The sequence below is a fragment of the Molothrus aeneus genome, chromosome 6, assembly GCF_037042795.1.
Source record: "Molothrus aeneus isolate 106 chromosome 6, BPBGC_Maene_1.0, whole genome shotgun sequence".
Classification (NCBI taxonomy): domain Eukaryota; kingdom Metazoa; phylum Chordata; class Aves; order Passeriformes; family Icteridae; genus Molothrus; species Molothrus aeneus.
Genome location: NC_089651.1, coordinates 62,419,548 through 62,442,432, shown reverse-complemented (window position 1 = coordinate 62,442,432; position 22,885 = coordinate 62,419,548). Strand labels below are relative to the sequence as shown.

At 51.3% G+C, this 22,885-nt stretch overlaps 2 protein-coding genes and 1 non-coding gene across 6 annotated transcripts in view; all 3 read left to right on the top strand.

Moving 5' to 3' along the window:
• Positions 1-6,007, top strand: part of TOGARAM1 (TOG array regulator of axonemal microtubules 1) — a 38,058-nt gene extending 32,051 nt beyond the window's left edge. For all 3 annotated transcript variants that reach the window (XM_066551376.1, XM_066551375.1, XM_066551374.1), the window contains 4 exons: positions 345-534; positions 2,736-2,955; positions 3,234-3,320; positions 5,082-6,007. In XM_066551376.1, the coding sequence (XP_066407473.1) occupies positions 345-534; positions 2,736-2,955; positions 3,234-3,320; positions 5,082-5,323 (739 nt within the window). In that variant the 3' untranslated portion in view covers positions 5,324-6,007. The remainder of the gene's footprint in view (positions 1-344; positions 535-2,735; positions 2,956-3,233; positions 3,321-5,081) is intronic.
• A 1,021-nt stretch (positions 6,008-7,028) lies between these two features.
• On the top strand, positions 7,029-22,677 carry PRPF39 (pre-mRNA processing factor 39). 2 transcript variants are annotated; one of them, XM_066551263.1, is made up of 14 exons: positions 7,029-7,090; positions 10,669-11,020; positions 11,387-11,512; positions 12,149-12,267; positions 13,020-13,187; positions 13,839-13,995; positions 15,230-15,337; positions 17,197-17,361; positions 17,670-17,796; positions 17,886-18,154; positions 18,698-18,882; positions 20,101-20,175; positions 20,738-20,858; positions 21,988-22,677. In XM_066551263.1, exons 2-14 carry the CDS (start codon positions 10,691-10,693, stop codon positions 22,036-22,038), a joined length of 2,001 nt encoding a protein of 666 aa, XP_066407360.1. In that variant the 5' UTR covers positions 7,029-7,090; positions 10,669-10,690; the 3' UTR covers positions 22,039-22,677. The 2 variants fall into 2 exon arrangements, with proteins under 2 accessions (XP_066407360.1, XP_066407361.1); XM_066551264.1 differs by lacking the exons at positions 7,029-7,090; positions 10,669-11,020; positions 11,387-11,512 and adding an exon at positions 11,570-12,021.
• LOC136558536 (small nucleolar RNA SNORD127) lies at positions 18,238-18,323 on the top strand. The gene has a single exon (XR_010783906.1). It is a non-coding gene; the product is annotated as a small nucleolar RNA SNORD127 (small nucleolar RNA).
• Positions 22,678-22,885: the final 208 nt, after the last annotated feature.

The following is a 22,885-nucleotide window of genomic DNA, read 5'->3' as shown; positions in this document are numbered from 1 at the left end:
TTTTGGGATGGGGTTGGTTGTGGTAGTGGGGTGGCAATGGGAGGGGTGTTGGGGTTACTAGTGGATAGGGGACAGTAAATAGTGGGGGTTTGTTGTCAGTCTGATCGGATTTCAGTGGGGTGGCTATGATGTAAGGGAAGTTCCCAATTGTTCCCAGTCACAAAACCACCTGCATTTGGAGCAGAGTGGACATAAGACTTTGGGAACAATAATTACTATTAGGTGATTTCTTTTAAATTCACCATATTTAAGGTAAAACTTTGTGTTTACTTCTGCTACTGAAGAGAATGTGTGGGGTGAGCCTCCTGTGGCAGCTCGTGGAATGCCATTCCCCTTTCCCACAGGGACAGCACGGAGAGCCAGGAGGGCCCTCGCAGAGCAGCCCCTCGCAGCGCCCTGGAGGGCGAGGAGTACCTCAGGGACCTCGTGGGCTCCCTGAACGCCAGAGATTTCCGGGAGCGCATCCGCGGGGCGCGGCAGCTGCTGCTGGACACGGAGAGCAGCCCCGGCCTGGTGCTGCCCAACATCGTCAGGGTAACTGCCACACCTCCTGGTGCATGCTGGCAGGGGGTGACAGGCCCCTCTCGCAGACCCCCAGAATCCCAGCTACCAGCGGAGCAAAAGGGCCACAGCACGGGCCTGGGGTAGAACTCGGGGTAGCTTTGTTAGATGGCAAAACTCCCCCTCGTCCCAGGACCCCGAACTGGGGGCAAACAACAGCTTCTAAATTGGGGGAGGTGGGGAATACAAGGTGTATAAACCAATGAAGGATTTCAAGGGAGGAGAAGAGCTTCAGTGAACTAATGGGGTTTGAAAGAATACAAAACTGACAAGGAAGTTTCTAGGCAAAAGGGCAGGATCAGGGAGAGACTGGCATTTTGTGAAAGGAGGAGTAAAGAATGTTCTGGGGCAGGGGTATGGATAGAAGGGGTTTAAAACTTGGCAGAAAATAGCTAGGTAACAAACAAAAAACTAACACTTAACTAAACTAAATAACAATAAAGGAACGAGTCTAGTTTTTAAAACATAAAATACAAAATAGGCAACCTGTGCCACTCTAAAGGCAGAGAAAAGGACGGCATAAGGAAATTACAAAATTACAAATTAAACAGCAAGCACATTAATAAAACTAAAAAGCACACTACAACAGGTAACACTGCCTGCCACAGGCTGGCATTCAGAGGGCTTAGAGCTGGGCTGATGCCTCAGGTTTAGCTTTTGTATTTTCACGATCTGTGTGTGGGTCTTTTGTGTGTGGGTCTGGGCTCCATATCAGGGGATGCTGAGCTCTGTGCACAGAGCAGGGAGACAAAACAATTCCTGCTCCAGCTGGGCACCAAGGACAAATGATCCAAACCTCAGCCCAGGAGCACAAACCCCGTGGGCTGGAGAGAGAAAAACAAGCAGGGTGGGACTGCAGGGGCTAAAGCTGGAATGGGACAATGAACTGCAAGGTGCAAATGGAGCAGAACTGATCCCAGGGAGAGACCCCGTGCCCGGCCGTGCATTTTGGGGCCATTTTGGTTCATCTTGGGTGCAGGCCTGGCTGGGCTCTGCTGCTGCCCAAGGTGGATGCATGGAGGAGATGCTTTGAATGAATCCCTGCTTTATTCTGGAACTCCATCCAGCCTCTGCTCTAGGGCAGCCTGCACAAGGTGTCAGGGTCACCAAATTTTCTGAGAAAAGTCTTGGATCCTTCTTGGAATAAGGATGATGGACAGAGAGCATTGAGGAGCAGGGGGGTCTGTGTGAGGCACTAAGGGAGGAAAGGAAGGGAACAGGAGGAAAAATGTGGAATTTTTCACTCAGGACTCTTTTGAACCACTGCCCTGAGAAGCTGTGTCTGGCCCATCCCTGGCAGTGTCCAATGCCAGGTTGGATGAGGCTTGGAGCAGCCTGGGATAGTGGAAAGTGTCCCTGATGATGGCAGGGGGTGGAATTGGATGGGCTTTAGCATCTCTTCGCATGGAAACCAGTCTGTGATTCCATGATTTCTGGAATCTTTGTGCTGTTTTTCACACCACTCTTGGGTAAATATCAAATATGGAATAGTTGTGAAAAAAGCAGAAACGATTAATGAAGGACTGTAAAACTGTCTCTAAGTAGTGTTACAAGTTTTTGTGTGGGAGAAGGTGAGGAAAGTATCATGCCAAATTTACTGTGCTAAAGCTCAGGATGAGGATCCTGTCCAATCGGAAAGGAGGTTCTGTAGGAGAAAGAAACATCCAGCAGCTGTAAATTACAGACAGATACAATGGAAGGAAACCCAAGCTTGTCCTCCAGCATTGCCATATCTTTGTGTGGAATGATGGAATTGTGCTGTGGAACCTCCTGGTGTCCAAACTGTGGATGGGTTTGAAACTTTGAGACATTCCCTGTGCTGAACAGAGCCATGTCTCCTAAAAATACTGGCTGGCAGGAAATCTGGGTCACACTGAGAGTCACTGTGCCTGGAGTCACTGCACTGCAGGGCTCCAGATCAGATCAATGCATGGGGTTAAAATAGCAAATCTGGTTTGACTTGCTTAAAAAATGATCCCAGGTATTTGCATATCCCAGAATCCTAGAATTTCAGAGTGCTTTGGGTAGGAGGGACCTTACAGAACATCTGTTTCCAACCCCTGGAGATAGCAGAGCCATCACTGGCCAAGGTGGACAATTAAAGGGTAGCACTAAGCAGGTAATGAGCTTTATTGATTCCCAGTTCCACGGGTGCTGCTTGGATGCTTTTCCAGATCTTCGATGCTTTCAAGCCTCGCTTGCACGATTCCAACAGCAAAGTGACCCAGGTGGCTTTGGAGGCCATGCACAAGATGATTCCACTGCTCAAAGACAATTTGTCACCTGTGATCAACATGTTAATTCCTGCCATAGTGGACAACAACCTCAACTCCAAAAACCCAGGGATTTATGCAGCTGCCACAAATGTCATCCAGGCTCTATGTCAACACTTAGGTGAGCAATTTATTTTCTCTTAATTTGAAGCAATTTTAACTGTGGTGATTAAGTTGTAAATTGAAAGTGTTACTCTTTCCAAGAGTTGCACAGGGTTGCTACACTGTGTAAAAATCATTGGGTTTATTTTCACCACACAAATCACCTTGATATTGCTCAGTAGTGCTTTGGTTATTTTTCCATAGCATTTTCTTATTTACCTTTTCCCATATTGTGTTTATTTCCAGATAATTTAATTTCCATTTAAGAATTTAATGTGTTTTGCTCTTTGCCTTTAGACACCTCCCTGCTCCTGCAGCCGTTCTGCACAAAAGCCCAGTTCCTGAGTGGAAAAGCAAAGCAGGACCTGACAGAAAAGCTGGCTGGTAAAGTGCTGCTTTCCTTTGCTTGTTTGATTGGTTGGGTGCCCTTAATTAGGGAAATTAATTGCAAGGTGGAGGTGGGTCTGCACCTTCCCTTCTGTCTCAGGAGGTTGTACAGCAGTTGTCACATTTCAGCTCTTTAATGGAAATTGGAGCTATTGCTGACAAAACAAAGGATTAGTGTTAGCATTGGTGTTATATAGTCAGATGGAAGATCTATAACTACCTGGAGTTTATAAATATTTATAAATATATTAAGGATTTTATTTAAATGTAAATTCCTCATCTATTTAAATGCCTTAAGGATTAACATTTATAAATACCTTAAGCATATAATAATTTTAACACAGCATTGTATTCCCTCTGCCAGTGCTCATTCCCTGATGCTCTTGCCAGGAATCCAGACTGGTTTGGGTTGGAAGGGACCTCAAATCCCACCCAGTGCCACCCCTGCCATGGCAGGGACACCTCCCACTGTCCCAGGGTGCTCCAAGCCCAGTGTCCATCCCTGCAGGGATCCAGGGGCAGCCACAGCTGCTCTGGGAGTTCCAGCCCAGCCCCTCCCCACCCTCCCAGCCAGGAATTCCTCGAGAAAAGCTGAATTTCCATGCTTTAAATGGACAAGGAATGTCTTTATGGGAAATATGCTTGAACCAAACATTTCCTTGGCTCATTTTCAGAGCAGTTCTGTGTGAAATGGAACTCAATAATACAATGGACAGGCTGTTCTTGAAATATCCCTAAATTTGAGGGTGTTAAACAGCCTTTAAACAGTCCCTCTCTTGCTGGGATTTTTGGAGTGTTTGTATTATATATCAGAAGAGGCTGTTCTGGGAGAGAGGGAAACATTTGCTAATGAAACACTGAATTCATTCTTGAGGAAAATATTTCATCCTATAAACATATATATTTATTTGATACATATTTTATATGTATGTGTGCAGGGCCTGGAGGTGGACTTGTGATCCTTGTGGGTCCCTTCCAGCTCAGTATATTCCATCATTCTATGATTCTATATTTACAGTATAAGCCTGCTTTTTTCTTAAAGATCTACTGCTTCTTTGTGAGATAGAGGGGAAATTGGAAATACCAGACCTTACACTGTGAAAAATAAAGGTCCTGATGAGAATCCTAACTGAAAAAAAACCCAACCTAAAATCCCCTTCATTTCTTCGAGTTTTTTTAGCTTAATGGAAAGTGTAATTATCAGCAGCACTGGTGCTACTGTGTAAACTCCTGGGAGAGGATAATCAAAGGAGTGGTTGTGGGAAAATCTGGTATTTTTTATGGGAGCTGATGATGTTGCAACAGCAAACTTGTGTACAGCAGCAGTTTGAGGAGATGATTTAAGTGCTTTTAAACTCCTCTTAAAGGCAGGGATCCCATCAAAATTGTAATTTAAATGAATATTTTATCCTGACTCCTTCTTGCTGCCTTGCAGAGCTGGTGCCGGAGCTGAACCCCTCTCAAAGGCCGGGATCCCATAGAAATTGTAGTTTAAATGAATATTTTCTTGCAGAGCTGGTGCCAAAGCTGTACCCCTCTCAGAACTGGGGATCCCATTGCAAGTGTAACTGAAATGAATGTTTTCTCCCAGCAGAGCTGGTGCCAGAGCTGTACCCCTCTCACATGTGGGGATCCCATTGCAAGTGTAACTGAAACGAGTGTTTTCTCCCGGCAGAGCTGGTACCCAAGCACTGTACCCCTCTCACATGTGGGGATCCCATTGCAAGTGTAACTGAAATGAGTGTTTTCTCCCGGCAGAGCTGGTGCCAGAGCTGTACCCTCGGAAGCCCTGTGCCGTGGAGCAGAAGGTGCTGCCCGTGCTGTGGCACCTGCTGGGCAGCTCTGCCGGCGGCGGCTCCGTGCCCGGCCCCCGCACGGCCACGGCCGCCTTGGCCCAGGCGCTGTGGGCGCAGATGGGCCCTGGCCTGCTCGCCCACGCCGCGGCCCAGCCCCCGCACATCAGGAAGAACCTGGAGGAGCTTTTGGAGACGGGAACGTAAAATCGTAACATGGCCGTCCCTGCAGGTGAAGCTCCAGCGCCGCCTGAGCCGGGCACACGGACGGACAGACGGTGCTGCCCTGAACTGGGCACGGTGCCTGAGGGAGAGCCCTGGAGCTGGGCTGGGCTGGACTGCACCGGGAGAGACCAAGAGCCAGGCTGGGAGAGCCTGGGACCTGAACTGGGCTGTGCTGGGAGAGCCTGGGGAGCTGTGCTGGGCTGGCCTGAGGGCCTGGACTGGCTGTGCTGGGCCAGCCTGAGGGTCTGAACTGGGACAGTGTGTGGGGCTGAACTGGGCCATGCTGGGAGAGCTGTGCTGGGCAGTGTGGGGCTGGCTCCCCTCATTGTCACCAGCACGGCCATGGAGGAGCTGCTCCAGCCCATCTGTGCTTCCCTCCAGAGGCTCCAGCCCAGGACCTGTCCCTGGATTGTCCATGAAGAACCACACGGTCACATCAGCACTGCACTGTACATGGAGAAGTGGAAGAGAGTCCTGGACACAGTGATGCAGTGCTGTTTGTGAAAAACATGTATTTTTGTACCCCCACAGGCAGTGGTGCAGTATTTGTTGTCTCAGGGCTGGGCAGTGGGGAGAATGAACCCTGACCCTTCTTCAGCTGCAGGCTCTGGACACATTTGACATGGGACACAATGGGATATATAAATAAAGGGATTTATTTCTGTACAGGGATGTATTTCTGCAAAGGGCTGGGGAGGAGGGGCTCAAAGCTGCTCTGCTCGAAGAAACCCAGTGACAGTGGCTGAACGTGAGCCCAGGCGTGCCAAGGTGGGCAAGAGGCCAAAGGCACCTGGCCTGGACCAGGAATACTGTGGCAGCAGGGCCAGGACAGTGGCTGTCCCCCTGTGCTGGCACTGCCGAGGCACCTCCAATCCTGGGATTGGCTCTGGGCCCCTCACTTTAAAAGGGACATGGAGGAGCTGGAGCATGTTCAGGGGAGGGAACAGAGCTGGGCAGGGGCTGCAGAATCCCTGAGGGAGCTGGGCAGGGGCTGCAGAATCCCTGAGGGAGCTGGGCAGGGGCTGCAGAATCCCTGAGGGAGCTGGGCAGGGGCTGGAGAATCCCTGAGGGAGCTGGGCAGGGGCTGCAGAATCCCTGAGGGAGCTGGGCAGGGGCTCAGCCTGGAGCAAAGGAGGCTCAGGGGCCCTTGTGGCTCTGCACAGCTCCTGCCAGGGGGGCACAGCCGGGGGGGTCGGGCTCTGCTCCAGGGCACAGGGACAGGAGCAGAGGGAACGGCCTCAGGCTGGGCCAGGGCAGCTCAGGGTGGGCACAGCAGGAATTTCCCCATGGAAAGGGGGCTCAGGCCTTGGCACTGCCCAGGGAGGGTTGCAGTGCCCATCCCTGCAGGTGTCTCAGGAATTCCTGGCCATGCTGTGGGTGACATGGTTTAGTGGTTTGAGGGCTACAGTGACACTGCTGCGTGGACAGCGGGACTGGGTTATCTTGGAAGTGTCTTCCCATCCAAATGATTTTGGGATGTATTTCCACTGGGGGCTGTATTTATTCTATTCCCTTTACCGGGTTGTATCTATTCCCGTACCGGGCTCTGTCACAGCCCTGCCCCTCAAGGACCGGCGCCATTTGGCGGGAAGGGGCGGGCGCTGGGGGCGGCCGGTGCGCACGCGCGGGGGCAGGCGGGCACGCGGGCGGTGCGCGCGCGCGGGGCGCTGTGCGCGTGCGCGGTGCGTGGTGCGTGAGGCCCGGGCGAGGCGGCGGCGGCGGCGGCGGCGGCTGTGGCGGCCCCGGCAGGTACCGGCGAGGGGCGAGGGACTGCGGCAGCACGGGGCCAAGGGGAGGAGAGCGGGGAGCTCCCACAGCGGCCGGGAGCACCCGAGCCGAGGGACAGCCGGGGCGGGAAGCCGAGGCGGGCGGAGGCTGGGCCGGGCCGGGCCGCGCGCGGGGCGCTCCGAGCGCCGTGTGGGCCCCGCGGCCGCTGCCAGGCCTCGGGTTTGCTCGAGAGGGGAACTCTGCCCTGGGGGTGTATCCCGGTATCCCTGTGGTATCCTTGTGTCCCCGTTGTCTGCGTTGAACGGCCGCTGGGCGAGTAACGGGCCCTTGCGAACCGCTCCGCGCCGCGCGGTTTGTGACGTTATTGCTCAGACTGGGCCCCGAGAGGCCCTGATGGAGAGGGAACGGCCTCAGGCTGGGCCGGGGCAGGCTCACGGTGGACATCTTCAGGAATTTCCCCGTGGAAAGGGTGCTCAGGCCTTGGCAGGGGCTGCCCAGCGAGGTTTGGAGTGCCCATCCCTGGAGGTGTCCAAGGAATGCCTGGACGTGGCACTCAGAGCTCTGGGCTGGTGGCGAGGTGGGGATCGGGCACTCGATGGCCTTGAAGGGCTTTTCCAGTAAATGATTCCGTGATTCAAACCCAATGCCGGCCCTGCCCCGGGTGGATCCAGCAGCGCCTTATCAGGGGTGTGAATGGAGCGTTCTGGGCAGAGCTCAGATAAGGCTCCGCATTCCTGCCCCTCTGCAGTTTCCCTGGTTTTTTCCCATTAGTTCATTCACGTTTATGAGCGGCAGTTTTGTGTACAGCAGTCTTTTGCTGGTAACAGGCTGAGTAATACATGTTGGCATCAATTATTTAATACCAGTGTGTGTAGCTGTCTGATACTCTGATTCACTTGTTTAGCGTGTGTGATGTCAAATGCTTTGGAATTTACGTGAAAACCCCTGGAGTTAAGGTGGGGGAATAAAGATTAAGGTGGAAACCCCGGAATGAAGTTTCCCTGGTGTGCCCCACCCCTGGACCTTCGTGGCCTGTTGCATTGGCTGGTTTAAGCCATGGATTGCTGTCAGATTTTGGGATATGCCAGGCATCAGACTGGAAGGCGTTTGGCTGGGAGAGCTGTCAGACAGACTTGGTTTCAGTTTGAAGCCACGTGTGCCAATCCTTGTGGGTTTTCACAAGCCCAGCCCTTGTGTGCCCGTCCCTACAGCTTCTCCCTCATCCTTTTTCCCCTCCTCATCTGAATACACCTGGATTTGGAGAGCTGTTTTTTTAAGATGGAATATGTGTTCTGAATCAGCTAGAGTAAAAAAACATCTATTAAACATCAGAATAAGTTTAGGTTGTGAATTACTGCATTTCTAATGATGACAGAATCCATGGAATTGTTAAGGCTGATCATTAAGTCCAGCCATTCTCCCGTGCAGCGAAGGCCACCTCGTGTCCCCAAGTGCCACGTGCACAGGGCTTTAAATCCCTCCAGGGATTTAAATAAAATCCTCCCCAGGGATGTGGACTGGGCAGCTGTGCCAGGGCTGGACAGCCTTGTCATGAAGAAATTTCTCCAATATCCAACATGAGCCTCTCCTGGTGCAATTTGAAGCCATTTCCTCTCGTCCCATCACTAGTTACCTCTGTCACTGTTACATTAAATTTTAGAGCTGTAAATAGCCTTGAAACTATTTTTTCTAGTGTTGGGGCTGCGGTTTGTGTCACTCCCTCCCCTTACCACTCGGTTTTAGAACCTGCATGAGGCACCCTCAGAAGTGAGCAGCCTTCGAGTGATTCAGATCTCTGCCTGTTGCACTGGGAAAGGCACAGTGATACTCTTTGATACTTAATGTATAACTTAATGTTACAAATGAGGGGTTTTTCTCAAAATCTAGAGTCACCGAATGGTTTGGGCTGGCAGACACTGCAAAGCCCATGGAGTTCCACCCTCTGCCGTGAGCAGGGACACCCACCACTACCCCAGGCTGCTCCCAGCCATGGCTGCCTAACGATGGAGAGCAGAAATACTTTAAAGAGCAGTTATTAGAAAACTTGCAGCGTAGGCCACGTGGACTCTTGAACACTGTGCCGAAGTTCCTTGGCTTGGTGAACTCCTGGGAAAACAGGAGCTGTTATCCCAAGAATTGAAGCTGCTGAAGATAAGTGAGAGAAATTTTTCCTTTCTGGCAAGAACTTCACCCCAGTATGTAACGGTGTCTTCTCCATGCCCTTGTTGAAGTGAAAGCAGTGCTCTGCATGTTGTCTCTTCAGGTTTTCAGTGTGAAAGAACTCTGGAGACTTCTGGGCTGGGGACTTGTGCTTTCTTTTTGAAATCCCAAATGTATTTGCCACCTGCTGCAAGGAGAGCACAGGAGGAGCCAGGAGTGCAGTGCAGCGTGTGAGGGTGTCAGTCCAGCACTGTCCTTCATGGCAGCTGCACTCAGAGCTGGGAGCTCTTGTGTCCTGCAGGGTGGTGTCCCTGGGGGCACAGAGCCACCCGGGGCACGGAGCAGGCTTGGCTCAGTGTCCCTGCCCCAGCTCTGGGAGGGAAGGCTGGGATCAGCCCAGGCTGGCTGGCACCCAGCCAGGTCAGGCTGGCCTGGTGCTGGCACAGCAGGGCAGGGCCAGGCCGTGGCTCTTGGCAGGGACATCAAAGGAGGAGTGGGAGGAAGCAGGAGTCTGTCCCAAGGGCCGGGAGGAAGCACCTGGGACTGAGGGGCTGCAGGTCAGGGGCTGCCAGAGCATTTCTGTGGCTCTCTGGTGCTGCTGGGTGTGTTTGGACATCACTAATGGGGACTGAGTTGGTGCTGACAGGCATTCTTGTCTTTGCTTTAGCCTGGTGTTGTGGGCACCTTTTAACACCTGTTTATTTCACAAAGAATTTACTGACTTGTACTGAGTAGGAAAATTGAATGAATTTAGGGACATGGGTCCGTGGTGGCCCTGGCACTGCTGGAGTGACTTGGACCTGATGGTCTCAGCCAGCTTTTCCAGCCTTAGTATTTCTATGGAATTTGAACATAATTCTTTATTTAGGATAAACTTCCACTGGACTCCTACAGGAATACTGTAATGTTTCACTTTTATACCTTGGTAGCCCCTGTGATAGGTTTTTAGAAACACACTGTTGTCATTCCATTGCAAGGGTTCCATATTGCCAGAGTTTTGTGCCTCCTTGATGTTTCTCACGGGCAGCTCCTCCAGGCACTGACTCTTCCTTGTCCTCACAGTGCCCAACTGACTGCAGGTCCCCTCAACCACCCACTCCACTCTTGTATAACACTCTTCTTATTGGCTACAGCTGTGGCCTGTTAACATCAGGCCTGCTCCTAATCTTTAATAATTGGTTCAGCTGCAACTCTTTAGGGGGTAAGATTACATTCTATACTTCCTTTATTTACCTATATTCCATCCCCCTACACCCACAGTGATTTGTCTGTGCAGATGTGAAAATCGATGCCGTTAATATTTTTTCTTGTTGAGCCAGGCTGATGTGTGAGGCAGGTGCCATGGGGGTGGTGGTGACATGCAGGGATGCCTGGAGCACCTGAGCTGGGATCTCAGCCCAGCTGTGCCCCAGGAGTACTGAAGGGAGCTGTTCCCCCAGGATCCAGTCTCACAGCGGTGCCATGGAGAACGCAGAGAGCACGGAGGAGGAGCAGCCAACTGTGGGCAATGAGAGCGCGGAGCCCGAGGCTGAGAGCGCGGCCGAGGAGCAGCACATGGACTTCAGCACCGAGATCATGAGTGTCACCGAGATGGAGCAGTCCCCAGACAGCTCCCCAGACCTCAACGAGGACAACACGCAGGAGAGCGAAATCCCAAACATTGAGAGCTTACAGACCACAGATATCGAGGCTGACTTCCCTCCAGATTTTGACAAGTTTTGGAAAGTAGTAGAGGACAATCCGCAGGATTTCACAGGATGGGTTTATTTACTGCAGTACGTAGAGCAGGAGGTTAGTACCTGCCCCTGTCTCCTCAGTTTCCCTGAAATAAATAAACAAAGAAAACTAAAGTTGTGCAATTCCAGTGGCAAATGTAGAATGGGCATCAAGCTGTCACAGACACTGATTTAAGGCAGCCGTCCTTGCCACTGCTGTCATTTAATAATAAAATGCCGGGATGGTTTGGGTTGGAAGTGACCTTAAAAAGCTCATCCAGCTCCACCCCCCTGGCATGTTCAGGGACACCTTCCAGTAGCCTGGGTTGTCAATGTCAAAATAAGACCAGGCATTTCTAACACAGTGTTAATAATTGTATTTAAAATAACCTGAAGCTGTTGCTAAGGGAAGCACTGATTGTGCTCGCTCTGTTTCCCACAGAACCACTTGCCAGCAGCCAGGAAAGCCTTTGACAGGTTTTTCTCACACTACCCCTACTGCTATGGGTACTGGAAGAAGTACGCGGACCTGGAGAAGCGCCACGACAACGTCAAGCAGTCAGACGAGGTACGTAGGGCCCGGGGCCAGCGCTGCCACCAGTCCCAAAGCCACCAATGACTGTCCCACTGCGAGTCATTGGGCTGCCAGTGCCTGCCCTGCACGGCCAGGGCTCGAGGGACGTGTTTGCACGTGTCACAGCTGTGGCATTTGGAGCTAATGTTCTCTCTCTTTGTTGGCAGGTGCGTTAAACCTCTACAGTTTGTCAAGCTTTGCAGTGCAAGCCTCTGTATTACACTGCAGCTTAACAAGTAGGGCAGGGCTTTTCTGTCACTTCCATTTATTACTCATTTTCAAAACAATAATAGTTGGTTTGCTGGTCACAATTGCTCCATCTTATTGCATTTTTGGTCAGACGCTGTCAATGATGCTCTAATGGGTCTGTGCCCTATGGTCTGTACCCCAAAGCCTGCCCACACAACCTGGTCAGAATGCAGGGACCGCTGCGCTTTGAAGATCAAGACTCCGCACGTGGAGATCAGAACATTGCCATGTTCTATCCAACCTCCACCCGAATGGTAATGGTAGATTATTTAAACAAAATTCCAGTAATTAGTATTTCTAAGGTTCACCGGATAACACAGTGTTGCCTCTCTCTTAGGACCCCATTAAGGATTTGAAGTACAGTTCATGTTCTCTTCATAGGTCTATCGCCGAGGGCTTCAGGCAATTCCTCTTAGTGTTGATCTTTGGATACATTATATTAACTTCCTAAAGGAGACTTTGGACCCTGCTGATCCTGAAACTAACAGTACCATCAGGGGGTGAGTTGGGAGCAGCCTGATACCCATACACACCACTGGGATCAGGTTATTGTGTTTTTAGGACGAGGGGCAGAATTATGACAACCTGGTGTCACTGTAAGGATTTTTAAATTAAGAGGTGATGGAGCCAATTTCCATAAGAAGGGGGAGACTGTCCAGTGTGGTACAAGGGGAAGATGCTTGAGAGCTTCAGTCTGGATGTCTGAAGACATATTAAGAATTACTTAGTGCAGCATTTGGAATCCTGGAATTTAATTCCTTGGTGTTTCCAGGGTAGGGCTAGGAGTGTGTTTGCTGGCTGTGGCTGGCAGTGGACCCAGTTGAAGAGTTGGGCTAGAGTTTGATCAGAAGGAGGCTTAATTGAACTGGAATTGAATCTGAACCAATGTGCAGAATTGCTGCACAGCTTTTGGGTGTCACGCTGCTGCACTGGTGGGTTTGGAGTCTGTACAACACAGAAGTGGTAAAGGTTGTGTATTTTCCTAATATCTTGTGTTCCTGCCAGTGGCTTTTGCTGTTGCCTGTACTTGTTCTGTTGTGGAAGTGCTGGAGGCAAAAAATGAGTGTGAGCTTTCGAAATCTCTAGACACCTTTCTGTAAATATCTGGAAAACACTCTGAAGTATGTAAATAATTAATATAAGTCTAGTTTCAAGGAAATGAGGATGCTCATAACCTTTAATAAGGGCCAGGACTTTCCTTTCCTTCTGGTCCTGGTATCCAGAAACCAGTGTAAAACCTTTCCTTTTCCAGAGCCTATGAACACGCAGTGCTGGCTGCTGGGACAGATTTCCGTTCTGACAGACTCTGGGAAATGTATATAAACTGGGAAAATGACCAGGGAAACCTAAGGGAAGTTACATCCATCTATGACCGCATCCTGGGAATCCCAACGCAGCTCTACAGCCATCACTTCCAGAGGTAAAGGGAGAGCAGGCACTTAATGCCATGAGCACAAGAACTTGGAACAGGTTCATGTAGTTACTTACTTACATACTCAGGCAGTTGGACTGATTGTTTGAAAGTACTGATGCACATTTGAGGAATTTGGTTTTAGGTAAATTCAGAGGTTTTGTTGTGGAATAAGGACAGGCTTTGGAAGTGTGGGGGAGAAGAGAGGATGTCTTTGAGAAATCGGAATGAGCAGTTCTGGACTTTATTGCTTGTGCAATGCCCACGTGTGGTGAAGCACCAATTTAACTGACTAAAGAGGAATCCTGGTTAAGTTTTAGATAGTGGAATTCTGCATTGGTAGGGAGACTTGAGCAGCAACCTCAGTTAAATTGCACGCAGTCTTTCCCACATCTCTTGGTGTGGGAAATCAATTACTTCCTTTATAACTGATTTTGTCCTTTGCCATCTCTTTTCCGTGGCAAGGCTTCTGTCCTTTGGCACATGACACTTGTGAGGGTGATGGGTGCTGGCAGTTGTGGGTGTGAGCTGGCAGCACTCGGTGTCACTCAGGGGCCATGGAGCAAAGCAGAACCCCCTGGGATTCACAGCTGTGCCCTGTTGGGCAGCAGTGCAGCGTGAAACAGCCCCTTTGCAGTGCCTCTTTGTGGCTTTTGCTAGGTTTAAAGAGCACATCCAGAACAACCTGCCCCGAGACTTCCTGACCACAGAGCAGTTTGTGCAGCTGCGCCGGGAGCTGGCGGCCGCCAGCGGCCACAGCGGCGAGGACGGGGACGAGCTGCCCTGCGGCACCGAGGACATCACCGACCCCGCCAAGGTACTGCACACAGCACCGCCCTGCCCCTCTGGGCTGGCCAGGCCTTGCACTGCAGCCAGCTCTGTGACACTGAGGGCATTACTGACCCACCAAGGTACTGCACACAGCACCGCCCTGCCCCTCTGGGCTGGCCAGGCCTTGCACTGCAGCCAGCTCTGTGGCACTGAGGGCATTACTGACCCACCAAGGTACTGCACACAGCACCACCCTGCCCCTCTGGGCTGGCCAGGCCTTGCACTGCAGCCAGCTCTGTGGCACTGAGGGCATTACTGACCCACCAAGGTACTGCACACAGCACCACCCTGCCCCTCTGGGCTGGCCAGGCCTTGCACTGCAGCCAGCTCTGTGGCACTGAGGGCATCACTGACCCACCAAGGTACTGCACACAGCACCGCCCTGCCCCTCTGGGCTGGCCAGGCCTTGCACTGCAGCCAGCTCAGTCTGCTGGGGCTGGGCTGTGCCCAGAGGGCTCCTGCACAGCAGTGCCCTGTGGCACTGAGGGCATCACTGACCCACCAAGGTACCTGCACAGGCACCTCTGCCCTTCCCTGGGGCTGGGGCAGGGCTTCCACTGCAGCCACTCAAGCTGTGCCCAGAGAGCTCCTGCCCAGCAGTGCCCTGCAGCCCTGAGGGCATCACTGACCCCACCAAGGCACCTGCATGGGGTGGGCACTGGCACCCTGTCCTTCTCTGGGGCACCTGAGCTGTGCCCAGAGAGCTCCTGCACATCACTGCCCTGTGGCTTGCATGCTAACTGGACAGCCCCTTCCAGTGCTGAGAAGTGCAGGGGTGTTAAAGAAATGTGTTAGAAAATGAAAGGAGTGGTGTACAAAACCTAAGGAACAAACAGTAATTATTCCAGGTCAGCAGATTGATATCTGTGGTCTAAAAAGCTCCTCATCAGCAGTGGCCTGGGCAGGTTCAGACTGTTACAGGCCTAGGAAAGCCTGGAGCTGTCCAGAGGAATTGCTGCTGGTGAAAACACAGACACACTGAAACCAGGGCTGACTTGGATCCAAATCCATCCTTAATCTCCAGTCAGCTTTAGCACAGGATAAACACCAGTTCAGCTGTGTGTGCTAAGGCCCAGGGCTCCATCAGGCAGTGTGGAGAAGAAGCTCCCAGCCCTTCCCTGGCTGCTCAGGGAGAATCCATGCAGGTCCCTGGCACAGGAGGCAGTTACAAAGGTGATAGCATGTCTGCTTGTGTTACATTTTCTGCCATTCTGTTCTAGCTGATCACTGAGATAGAGAACATGAGGCACAGAATCATTGAGATCCATCAGGAGATATTTAACCACAACGAGCATGAAGTCAGTAAGAGGTGGACGTTTGAGGAAGCGGTAAGTGGGGTGGGGTTTGTGTGAGGCAGCACCAGCAGTGGTTTGGGAGCAGGACTGGGAGCTGGGAATTGTGTGAAACAGCCTTAACTTAAACTGTTGGGAGGGGATTGAACAGAGACTCAAAGTTGGAACAGTTTCACTTCTCTGCCGTTTTTCTTGTGAAGAGGCACCTGGTGATGTAAAGATCTCAGAGCAGTGCTTGGAGAGAGGCAAGGTGCTGTAATGTTTGCTAAGCCAGTGAGTCCTGGGAGTTAGTGCTGCTCATGCCTTGGGGTGGTGCAAAGGCATGAGGGGATGGAGGGGACTCCCTTTGAAAGGTAAGCCTGGTCTCAGAGGAGAATGAAACTCCTGTGGTTTTGTATTGTAACATTACACAATCAGGTAGCTTTTGTTTTGGACCTCCTCTGTATAATGTATTAAAAGTAATTAATTAAACTAATAATTTGATCACAGCAAATATACAGCTTTTGCTGTAGAGTTAGGTTGGATTCCATTTGAAAAAACAACAGGAGGTTTTCATCTCAGTCTTTATAGTTTTCTTCCTGGCAAACATGGTCCTTGTTTTAACTTTACTTCTACTCTAAAGAGTCCATTGTGTTACCCAGCTGGGACAGATTTTCAGAGACTCTTTACTAGGCTGGGTGTCAGAACTGGTGATTGCCTGCCCTGGGTGGGGCTGGCCAGGTGCCTCCACAGCCCAGGAGCTCACAGGCAGAGCCATTGTCAGCGAGCTCTGTAGCTGTGACCTGTGGCAGCAGGGAGCAGAGCAGAGTCCCAGATTCCTGCCTTGGGAAGCCTTAAGCTGCCAATCTGTGGGACCTGGGAGAACCCTGGAACTGTGGGCATTGGGCAGGAAAGGTGTGGGAAGCTGAGTGTCCCCTTGCTGCTGGCCACAGACTGCTCTTGTTAGCAGCACTGTGTGCTCTGGAGCCCCGAGGGGCTGGGGCTGGGGGGAGCTGCACGTGCAGAGCTCAGCCTGTCCATAAAGGACAGCACAGAGCCCACCCAGGGCTGGGGGTTCCCTAGAGCTGTTCCCAGCAGGAATGGGACTGTGAGCTGGGCAAAATGGCCACAGAGTGTTGGGTTCCACACCAGAGATCAGTGAGGAGCATGAAGGGAGGGATTGGCTTTGAATTTCAGGTGGCTTTGAAGAATTGGATTCTCCTTAATTACTGTAAGTTCTTCATCCACTTGTACGGGTTTGGATCTGAGAGGAAATTACAGCACAGGAGAGAGATAATCAAATACAGTAAAGATGGTGAGCAAAAGCAGAGGATCTCTGGCAGGATGCCAGACAAAGCAATTGCAATTTAAACAGAGCAATGTTTAATTTTCTGTGCTGAGCTCTGTCCCACCCAGTCCCTCTTGCAGCCACAAGAGGGTTAACACAACAAGACAATGGTGCTGAATTTGTGGTCTCACCAGATTGATGTAAATATTTGATAGGAAGTCCAGTTCAGTGCTCTGTCTTTCCTTGTCATGATTCTCAACCAAATTCTGAGTTGAATTTGTGGGCTGGGTGTCCCACAGTGAGCACTTCTCCTGTGTGGATGGATATGGGCAATGTCCAGTGTGTCCATAATGCCACTGCCCCTGGGCTGCCTTGGGTCCTCCTCCAGCATCTCTAAACACTTGCACTCCAAAAGCTCTCTAGGAAAGGAGGTTTCTAGCCTGGAATATCACTGCAGTAAATCCCTTGATCCATACCTGGATAACCCTGGTTTGAGTAGATGAGGAGGTGTCCCCGGAGCCCTGGTCACTGAAATGGCAGGAACTGAGTGTTGGTTGTGTGGCTGTTATTGTTTGACCCCCTTGGTGGTGTGTTTGTAATCACCAGTTGCATCCTGTGACTCTTGCAGATCAAGAGGCCTTATTTTCATGTAAAACCTCTGGAGAAAATTCAGCTGAAAAACTGGAAAGAGTACTTAGAGTTTGAGATAGAGAATGGCACTCACGAGCGAGTCGTGGTCCTCTTTGAGAGATGTGTCATTTCATGTGCCCTCTATGAGGACTTCTGGATCAAGGTAAGGGCGGCAGCTCACGGCTCTGCTGGTACACACCTTGACCTGGTGACTAACCCTTGTACCCTGTGGAACGTTGTTCATCTATAACTATATCTGTTGCATTAGGAGATGGTCTGCTTGCAACCAGATTTGACTGCTGCATTTGCCAACTGCGTTGCCTCTCTACGTCCTTCCTTACAGAAACTAGTCTAGTGGTTCCATAAAGGTGCTGAATGGGTTTAAACAAAAGAATTTTATCGTTCTGGCATGTTCTTGGAGACAAATACAAGCTTTAACCTGGCTGGTCTCTGCTCTGTTTCCAACCCTAGTATGCCAAATACATGGAGAACCACAGCATCGAGGGCGTGAGGCACGTGTACAGCAGGGCCTGCACCATCCACCTGCCCAAGAAGCCCATGGTGCACATGCTGTGGGCAGCCTTCGAGGAGCAGCAGGGTAAGGGCAGCCCTGCCGCAGAGCAGGGGGGCTCTGCTGGGGGACCTCTGGGGTCTGCCCTGTCCTAAAGCATCTCGCTGCTCTTGCAGGCAACATTGATGAAGCCAGAAGGATCCTGAAGACGTTTGAGGAGTGCATCCTGGGGCTGGCCATGATCCGCCTGCGCAGGGTGAGCCTGGAGCGCCGGCACGGCAACATGGAGGAGGCGGAGCAGCTGCTGGAAGATGCTGTCAGGAATGCCAAGTCCATCAGTGAAGCCTCCTTCTATGCCATCAAACTGGCCCGGCACCTCTTCAAAGTGCAGAAAAACCTGCCAAAGGCAAGAAAAGTGCTGTCAGAAGCCATAGAACTGGACAAAGTATGTGTTCCCTCTCAGCTCTCTTACCCAAAACTCAAACCACCCTGGTGTCTTTCTCTCTCTCTGAAGCATTTTGTAAAACGTGGCAACAGTGATGACAGGTGTTGTAACTGGATGTAATGTCCCATTACTGCATGGAGACAACAGTCCCTCTAAACTGATGTTGCCACGTCCCACTTTGGGAATCTGGAAGTTTGAACCCTTTTCCCACCAGAAGCACGATGTGCTTTGCACCTTTATTTTAATTTTTAGAATCTTAAACGTTCTCAGTGTGTTCAGTGTTATTGGTGTGGGGGCAGTGTTTGGTGGTTTGGTGTCAGCACAGGAATATCTGGCACTCAGATGCTGCCAGCAAAGTGCAGCACCTGGGTTTGTGGTGTTGGTCACTTCTGGTGTGTTTGTGCAACAAACCAGCCCAGGGGGAGGAAAATCCCTTTATTGCCTGTCATTGTGTGTGTTCATGGGGTGAACTGTGGTGTGTAACAGAGTTAAAAACCTGCTGGGAGGGTCAGGTGTGCACCTCCTAATGCCTGTTTTGCACAGGAAAACACCAAACTGTACCTGAACCTGCTGGAGATGGAGTACAGTGGTGACCTCAAGCAGAATGAGGAGAACATCCTGAGCTGCTTTGACAAGGCCATCCATGGGGCCTTGTCCATCAAAATGAGGATCACCTTCTCACAGAGAAAAGTGGAATTCCTGGAAGATTTTGGGTCTGATGTGAACAAGTAAGATGTCCTGTGGGCAATGGCCAAACTGGGGTCACTGGGAGAGTGCTGGGAAAAGGGTGGGGTAGTGGCTTCTGTGAAATTATTTCATTTGTGCCATCAGCTCTTTGTAAGGAACAGCTGCTTTTCTAAAGCAACCTCCTGGTGTCAAACAGGAATAGATTTGTAAACAGGAATAGATTTTTATACAGGAATTCTTTTCAGACAATTGCCCCTTTTATCTGAAGTGCCCTCACTGAGCAGAGCTCTGCTGCCTGCCAGGTTTTCCTGTGGTTTCCCCTTCCTAAGCCCTATGGAGGGAGGTGCTCCCCAGGGGAATGGGACAGCTCTGTGACACAGGTGTCCTTTGAGACTCTTCCCTGGGAGCTGCTGCTTGTTTCCAAAACTGCACTGGTCAGATTTTTCAGTGTTCAGCACTGTCAACAACTGTGCACTTCTGTGGGAGGATACACCAGAAATGCAAGTTCTAATTCAATGCTACAATATATTTTTCCTCTTAATTGTCTATTGTTTTTATTTACATTTTTCAGCTAAATAACCCAGAAGGATTAATGACAAGTCAGTTTTTCTGCTTTGTATGTTTTTAACAATAGCTGTCCTTAAATTCTGCTGCCTCTGCATGGCAGCCAGTCAGTGCAAGTTTAGGATCTGAGACAGATCAACACAAAGAATTTTACAGTTCCCAAATAATCCCAGAGCACAGAATTGAGTACGAGGAACGCTTTTCATCCAGAGCACACTGTCAGAAGCTGCAGGTTTTGTGAGATGCTGCAGATGAGGGGGTGTTTCAATACTTGTGAGAATTTTAGCTGGGCTCTCCTGTGCTGCATTAGCCACACTTGGTTCTTCCCTGCTCGATGGGCAAAGGCTGCTTTGGGATTGGAATAATTTCCAGTGTTTAAATGCTGGTTCCCACATCTCTGTGCTGCTGTGGGTGGCATCACCAGCAGGCTCGAAAGGAGCAGCTGAATCACAAATCACTTCTAGAAAACTTCTTTATAAAGGAGCTTGATAAAAACTGCATAAAGTGTGAGGGAAGTTGAGCCGGTTGGGAACTGGAGCTGTTGTGAACAGAACCAAGTTGCCTTTCCCCTGTTTGTTGGTGGTCACTCATTAGAATGTGTTACATTGCAGTTTGCTGTACTCTTAGAGCTCCCAGTAGGCTTTGCTCAGGTGTTGCAGGTACTGGCAGGGCCTGACTGGCTGTGCTCTCCCCAGGCTCCTGGACGCCTATGACGAGCACCAGGCGCTGCTGAAGGAGCAGGAGACGCTGAAGCGGCGGGCGGAGAACGGGTACGGACTGAGCCCAGCTGCCCCGGGCAGGGCAGGGAGCAGCCTCACCCTGGGGGGTTCCTTAGGCTGTCAGTGGAGGTGTTTGTCAGCTTTGAACCCCCTGATGTGAGAATAGAATCACGTTATTTTAGTCCTTTGAAGTGTATACTAAATAGAGCTGTGCTGCCTTAAATATTGACAGAATTGTTTGCATTGGAAGGGACCTTAAAGCCCAAAAACTTGCCATGAACAGGGACACCTTCCATAGGCTGCTCAGAGCTCCATCCATACTGGCCTTGGACACTTCCAGGGATGCAAATAATTTTGGAAAATAAGTTTTTGAGTTATTGAGCTGAGTTTTTGAGTTGAGTTGAGCCTAACAGTGCTGGTAAAGTAACTCAGTCTCTAAGCAGGACCGTGCCTTTGCTGTCTCAGTTTGGGCACCAGCTTTAAAGCCAGCCTGTTCTGCAGCACAGCCCAAAGTGTCCATCCCTCACCCCTGTGGCCCAGGGCACCCAGCTGAGCAGAGTTCAGGCTGCCCAGCTCTGCTCTGAGGTGCCAGAACAGGCTGTGTTCCCTGCAGCTCCGAGGAGCCGGACGAGAAGAAGCTGCTGACGGAGGAGGCGGGGCTGGCGTCAGCACAGCTCATGGACGGGGACATGCAGGTCAACCAGGCTGCCTACAACTACAACGCCTGGTACCAGGTATGGGGCTGCCTGCAAACTTCCAGCTCCTGGGAAACAAAACTCAGCTCCTTGGGGTGCTGGCACCTCCTGGGTGTGCTCCACAAGTGCTCAGTGTTCTTGTGTGGAGCGAGGAGCAGTTTGGTGGTTGTCCTGTCACACAGGGAGGGCACAGGGGGAGCTGTGTGGAACTCTTCTGCCCAGACTGGCCGTGGGGTGCCCCTTTCCTGTGTGCCTGGATAGTGACTGTGTCCAGGCAGTGATTCCTGTAGTGCCTTGGAATGGGTTCTGCTGGTACAGGGCACCAGCAAAATCAGCTTGTCCTCTGGGGCTCTTCCTCCAGGGCGTTTTAGCTTGGAATAGAATTGTTGGGGTTGGAAAAGCCCTCTAAGACCATCCAGTCCAGCACTGGCAAGGCCCTCACTGACCCATGTCCCTGCTGCCACAGCCATGTGTTTTTTAAATCCATGGCAGACTTGAGGTGGTGTTGTGAAAAGTGTTGTTCAGTCTGCAGAGCTCCCAGAGCTGGGGGAGCAGTGGTACAGCTGGGGCACAAGCCCTGGCTAGCCCTGCTGGGGCATTGTCTGCAGCCAGGTCAGGAATTCTTGCCAAAGTCAGGCAGTGGGAGCAGTCTCATCCAGCACAGACTGTCCAGTGCTAGGCCAGGAAAAATGCCCTGAGCTTCATGCAGAACACTGCAGGAATGGCAGCCTTGAAGCTGGGCCAGGGGGACTCAGGCTGGAGATCAGGGAAGGGCTCTTTCCCCAGAGGGTGGAACAAGCACTGGAAAAGCTCCCCAGGGAATGGGCACAGCCCCGAGGCTGCCGGAGCCCCAGGAGCACAGGGAGGCCAGGCTGGGATTGTTGGGGTGTCTGCAGGGACGGGGCTGCACTGGGTGATCCCTGTGGGTCCCTCCCAGCTCGGGACATTTGGATTGTGTTGTGCTGAGGATCTGTCCTGTGGCAGCACCCTGTGGTACCTCCAGCCCTGCCTGCCTTCCCTGCCTCTGCCAGGCTGTTGCAGAGGGCATGGCACCGCTGTCCTGCGTTCCAGGGCTGCTGTGCTGGCACAGAGGGGCTGGGGGGGCTGTGCTGCCCCAGGGGCTCCCAGCAGGCACTGACGCGGTGGCTGCTGCTGTGTTTGGTTCCAGTACAACTACCAGAACGCCTGGAATTACGGACAGTATTACCACACAACCTGATCCCCGAGGGAGCCGAGTTCACTGTGCTGCAGTTTCAACAAAGATGGAATAAAAAAAATTATATTTTTCTAATTTTGGGCTGTGAAGGAACTGTTGTGCCACCTGCTTTTGGTCTTCTGCATGTGAACCGAGCCGCTGCTCACAGGGTATGTGTGAAGCAAGATTCGTGTGCTGGTAACTGATAAATGGTCTCTGTACAATTCTCATTTACCATAAATGATTTTTTTAATTCCCTGCACTAATTTATGGAGTATCAGAAGAATTCTCGTCGGTCTCATGATTCCATAATTGAGTGGGTGAAGCTGTGGGGGTTTGGGTTGGTTTTGCCCCAGAGCTGCCCTGGCCCAGGGCTGGAGCCAAGGCTTGTCCTGCTCCCAGCCCAATGCCAGGGAGCTGTGCCAGGGCCGGGCTGTGCTGGGATTGGGGCCTTGGCAGAGCTGCCAACACGGGTTCTGTAGCATGGGAGGGGGCAGGGATTAAACCACCTTCATTCTTTTTTAAAAGCACAAACTGTGTTTGGGATGAGTTTTGTATTTAGAGTTTTTCATGTACACGGTGTGAGCAAAACTTTTTTCATTTTGATCAAAGTGATCATTCCCATTTTTGTAATAAAAGCGAGGAATTCAGTAGTGCTCTGAACTTTCTTGGCCTGCCTCATTCGAGCCAGAAGGAAGAACAGAATGCCTGAGTTGGGCTCTGGTGGTGTTCACAGGAGGGCTGTGGCACAGGGACACCTGGGGACACCTGTGGAACACCTGGATCTCTGCCAGCAGAGCTGCTGTCAAATAAAGGGAGTGGGATTGTGGGATGGGAATGCTGTGGGGTTGGGCTCCACAGGGGCAAAGGA

Excerpts from the sequence above, each read along its gene's own strand:
- PRPF39 (XM_066551263.1), top strand. The coding sequence starts at position 10,691 with ATGGAGAACGCAGAGAGCACGGAGGAGGAGCAGCCAACTGTGGGCAAT. Across the intron at positions 15,338-17,196 it reads GGTGGACGTTTGAGGAAGCG|ATCAAGAGGCCTTATTTTCA; the intron begins GTAAGTGGGGTG and ends TGACTCTTGCAG. Across the intron at positions 17,362-17,669 it reads ATGAGGACTTCTGGATCAAG|TATGCCAAATACATGGAGAA; the intron begins GTAAGGGCGGCA and ends TTCCAACCCTAG.